General features: G+C 45.7%; 1 protein-coding gene across 1 annotated transcript; it reads left to right on the top strand.

Annotated features, from left to right (window-relative positions):
• The first annotated feature begins 1,602 nt into the window (after positions 1 to 1,602).
• Positions 1,603 to 3,615, top strand: LOC146755395 (uncharacterized). Its single transcript, XM_085525673.1, has 2 exons — positions 1,603 to 2,142; positions 2,337 to 3,615. The coding sequence occupies exons 1-2, from the start codon at positions 1,657 to 1,659 to the stop codon at positions 3,333 to 3,335; spliced, it is 1,485 nt and encodes a 494-aa protein (XP_085381799.1). The 5' UTR covers positions 1,603 to 1,656; the 3' UTR covers positions 3,336 to 3,615.
• Positions 3,616 to 5,056: the final 1,441 nt, after the last annotated feature.

Genomic DNA, 5,056 nt, shown 5'->3' with positions numbered 1-5,056 from the left:
GGAGTGACCTGAAGTTAAAAAATTAAGCACATCACCAGTAGAAGAGGTGTCACGTGCCAAAGAGGCCCCACCATACAATGAACTACTAGAAAATGAAAAGAAATATGCCCTGTTCACTGATGGATCATGTCGTATTGTAGGGAAGATTTGCAAATGGAAAGCTGCTGTATTGAGCTCCACATGACAGGTTGCAGAGGCCACTGAAGGTAAGGGAGAATCAAGTCAGTTTGCAGAGGTAAAGGCTGTCCAGCTGGCCTTAGATGTTGCTGTATAGGAGAGGTGGCCAATGCTGTATATTTATACTAATTCATGTATGTTCGCAAATGTGTTATGGGGGTGGTTACAGCAGTGGGAACAAAATAACTGGCAGTGGAGGGGTAAACATATTTGGGCTACTGAATTATGGAAGGACATTGCTGCCCGAACAAAGAATATGGTTATAAATGTGCATCATGTAGATGCCCATGCACCCAAGTGTCGGGCTACTGAAGAACAGCAGAATAACAATCAGGTAGATTGATAAGCCAGAATTGAGGTGGCTCAAATAGACTTGGACTGGCAGAACATGGGAGAGCTATTTCTAGCTCGATGAGACCCATGAGACCTCGGGCCATCAAGGAAGAGAAGCGACATATAAGTGGGGCAGAGACCGAGGGGTAGATAATAGGGTTCAGTGTTGGAGGAACCACTGAGTACAGAAGTGCCACTGTCAGATCCAGGAGTGGGGAGGAAATGGATGGGGGCATGTTTGTAAGGATCAGGGGAAAGACCTGTAGGTGTGACATCTTGCTAAAAGTCTCTTATAGACTGCCTAATCAAGATGAATTGATGGGTGAGGCATTCTATGAGCAGCTTACTGAAGTCGCACGATCGCCAGCACGCATTCTCTTGGGAGACTTCAACTTCCCTGATATATGCTGGGAATATAATAAAGAGCAGAGGAATCAGTCCAAGAGGTTTCTAGATTGTATAGAAGACAGCTTCCTTACTCAGTTGGTATGAAGGCCTACCAGGGGTGGTTCCTTGCTAGACCTGCTCTTCACTAACAGTGAAGGACTGGCAGGAGTTGAGAAGGTTGGGGACTGTCTTGGGCAGAGTGGCCATGAAATGGTAGAATTCTCTATTCTTGGAGATGTCAGAAGGGTGACTAGCAAAACTACTATCCTGAACTTCTAGAGGGCGGACTTTGACCTGTTCAGGACACTTGTAGCACAGGTCCCTTGGGAGTTGCTCTTATGGGTAAAGGGGTCCAGGAAGCCTGGACACGCCTCAAGATGAAAATCTTAAAGGCACAAGATCAGGCTGTCTCTGAATGCCATAAGGTGAGCCATAGGGGAAGAAGACCAGTGCAGATGAACTGGGAACAACTGTTGAGACTCAGGAAGAAAAAGAGAGACCCGAGGCCGACCCCTGGGATTCTGGAGTCGATCATATAAGGGGTCTGAAGAGTGCTACACTCCAACTGAGAAGGAGATCTTAGCCGTGTATGAGGGGGTTCGGGCTGCTTCCGAAGTAGTTGGGACTGAAACACAGCTCCTTTTGGCACCTCGACTGCCAGTGCTGAACCGGATGTTCAAAGGACAGTTTCCCTCCACTCATCATGCTACCGATGTCACCTGGAGCAAGTGGATTACGCTGATTACACAGCGAGCGCAAATGGGAAACCTCAATCGTCCAGGAATCCTAGAGGTAATCATGGACTGGCCTGAAGATAAAAGGTTTGGAACATCACCAGCAGAAGAGGTATCACGTGCTAAAGAGGCCCCACCATACAAAGAATTACCAGAAAATGAAAAGAAATATGCCCTATTCACAGACGGATCATGTCGCATTGTAGGGAAGTATCGCAAATGGAAAGCTGCTGTGTGGAGCCCCACACGACAGGTTGCAGAGGCCACTGAAGGTAAGGGAGAATCAAGTCAGTTTGCAGAGGTAAAAGCTGTCCAGCTGGCCTTAGATGTTGCTGAACGGGAGAGGTGGCCAATGCTGTATCTTTACACTGACTCATGGATGGTGGCAAATGCCTTATGGGGGTGGTTACAGAGGTGGGAACAAAATAACTGGCAACGGAGGGCTAAATCTGTTTGGGCAGCTGAATTATGGAAGGACATTGCTGCCCGAACAAAGAATATGGTTGTAAAGGTATCATCATAGTATCATAGTCTCGTGCGGGTTGGAAGGGACCTTAGAGATCATCGAGTCCAACCCCCGGGATTCGAGCCTCTGTGTAGCAGAGCAGCACTTCTACCACTTGCACCACAGGGGGGATTCGAACTCCGGGCCCCAGTGTTGCAAGGCGGCGTCTTTAACCACTGCACCACCGGGGCACACAAAAGGTGCGTCATGTGGATGCACATGTGCCCAAAAGTTGGGCTACTGAAGAACAACAAAACAACCATCAGGTAGATAAAGCTGCCAAAATTGAGGTGGCTCAAATTGACTTGGACTGGCAGAATAAGGGTGAACTATTTCTAGCTCGATGGGCTCATGAGACCTCAGGTCATCAAGGAAGAGACGCGACATATAAGTGGGCCAGAGACCGAGGGGTGGACTTAACCATGGACGCTATTGCGCAGATTATTCATGATTGTGAAACATGTGCCATAATTAAACAAGCCAAAAGGATGAAACCTCTCTGGGAGGAAGGGCGATGGCAAAAGTATAAATATGGGGAGGCGTGGCAGGTTGATTATATCACCTTGCCACGATCTCGCAGTGGTAAGTGTTATGTGCTCACCATGGTAGAGGCAACCACTGGGTTGCTTGAAACATACGCAGTACCCCATGCAACTGCTCGAAACACCATATTAGGTCTTGAGAAACAAGTCCTGTGGCGACATGGCACCCCAGAAAGAATTGAATCTGATAATGGGACACATTTCAAAAATTCCCTTATAAATACTTGGGCCAAAGATCATGGCATTGAGTGGATTTATCATATTCCCTACCATGCACCAGCTTCTGGTAAAATTGAACGATATAATGGGTTGTTGAAAACTATGTTGAAAGCAATGGGTGGTGGAACATTTAAGCACTGGGAGAAGAATCTGGCAGAAGCCACTTGGTTGGTCAATACTAGAGGATCTGTCAATCGTGATGGTCCTAGTCAATCTAGCCCCCTACACACCGTAGAAGGAGATAAGGTCCCTGTTGTACATGTAAAGAACATGTTGGGAAAAGCTGTTTGGGTCCTTCCAGCTTCTGGAAAGGGCAAACCTATCCATGGAACTGTCTTTGCCCAGGGACCTGGGTGCACTTGGTGGGTAATGCAGAAGGATGGGGATGTTCAATGTGTGCCACAAGGGAATTTGATGCTGAGGGAGTGCAGTCAATAATTTTATGTATTTATATATATATGTTTGCATGTGTAGTGTATTTTAGTTATTATAGTTGTACATTTAGTTATGTTACATGCAATTCTACTATTTAGCTATCACAATTTTACATACGTGTATATATATATGTATATATATTAACCATGATGTAATAATGTAGAATAAGGGGTGGAATGTCATGGTTTTGTAATTTTGTAATTTTGCTATCAGTATTCCACATCATAACATCATGTAAAGCATGGATACTTCTGTTGAATGTGCAGTCCACAGAAGAAGACTACATATCCCAGAGAACAACAGGGGTAACAATAAGTCACGGGACCAGGACTCTATATAATCTCGTTCCCAGGCTGGAGTGCCCTCCTTCTTCTCTCGAACTTCTCGGAGAGTGGGAAGCGTTCCAGCCGTGTCGCCTAAAGTTCACAGTAGGCCTCTCGGTTTTCGGGGACTCTCTCTCTCTCTCTGTTTCGTTCGATTTGTTAGCCTCAATTATATTATATTGTGTTATCTTGTATTTCGATATCATATTTAGTAAAATAAGTTTTTCCTCCTTAGACTGTCGCTGTTTTATCCCACTCCCCTTTTCCCCCTCCTTTCCGGGCCCCGATGGGGTGGGGGCCCACGGGGTGGCTTCCCCTGTCACGGGCATAGGTAAATCTAAGTAACCCGTGACAAATACCCAGGGTACCAACTACTGTGGGCAATCAGCCAGCTCAGAACATCTGCCTGTAAATGAACAGACGCTTTGTACTTTGAAAGCATCAATGGAAAGCCAGTGCACCTACACCACTGTCCATTACCCATCAGCTCAGCACCCCACTGCTCCCAGCTCCCTTCTGCATCTGTCTTGTCAAAAGAAACCTTCCCCAGATATTAACTGGAAGAGGAACAAATTTTCTTCATCATCCCTCTGGAAGGAATACTTGTTTGTTATTTGTTTTGCCTACATGACTGAGATTCATTTCAGAATACAAATCCATTTGGATTTTTTTTCTCTGTTTTGTTTCCATTTTGCAGGAAACACACAGGGAGCTTGCAGCATCCTCAAGGGATGGCTGGATGGCTCTGCTCTGCATCCCAGCCTCCAAGTGATGGTCCATTACTACCTCTGAAGGGCAGTGACTATGATGTTAACAAAGCCAAAAAGCCAGCTTGGAGGAATGCAAGCCAAACAAAAGTTATATGAGTAACACAAACAGTAACAAGCTTAATTTTCAGAGCTAAACATAGCAGAGATCAAAACTTCCTATTTTTATCTTGTTTTCTTAAGAAAAATGTCTGTCTCCTGTTGTCCGTTTCTCTCATCTCAAACAATTTTTGACCTCACCAGCAATTTTAGCCAAACTTGGCTGCACAGAGGACTTGGTAACATTAAAGCCTTATGCATTTCATAAGAACGGATGGCTGCAGAATGCAAACATCTGGACAATGCCCCTATCAGGGAAAGGCGATCAAATCTCACCCCCTGTCCTCACCACATGGCTGGAGCTATTTGGCACTGGGCTGCAGGAAGGCACCAAACAGGAGGAGGGCTACAGCATAGAGGTGGGACATAGTCATTGAGTTCATACAGCATCGAGGTGGTAAGAGAGAGGAAGGATAAGAGGAGGCAGTGAGAAAATGGAGATAGGAGGGCAATGAGAAAGGAGCTGGGATGTAATTGTGGAAAGGGAGGGTTTGGGGACATTAATCTGCAGGAAAAAAAAAATAAATCATTCGTT

This window comes from Coturnix japonica, chromosome 33 (assembly GCF_054131305.1).
Source record: "Coturnix japonica strain WE chromosome 33, WE-NBRP24, whole genome shotgun sequence".
Taxonomy (NCBI): domain Eukaryota; kingdom Metazoa; phylum Chordata; class Aves; order Galliformes; family Phasianidae; genus Coturnix; species Coturnix japonica.
Note: the sequence above shows the minus strand (reverse complement) of the source record. Positions and strands in the feature narration are given on the sequence as shown.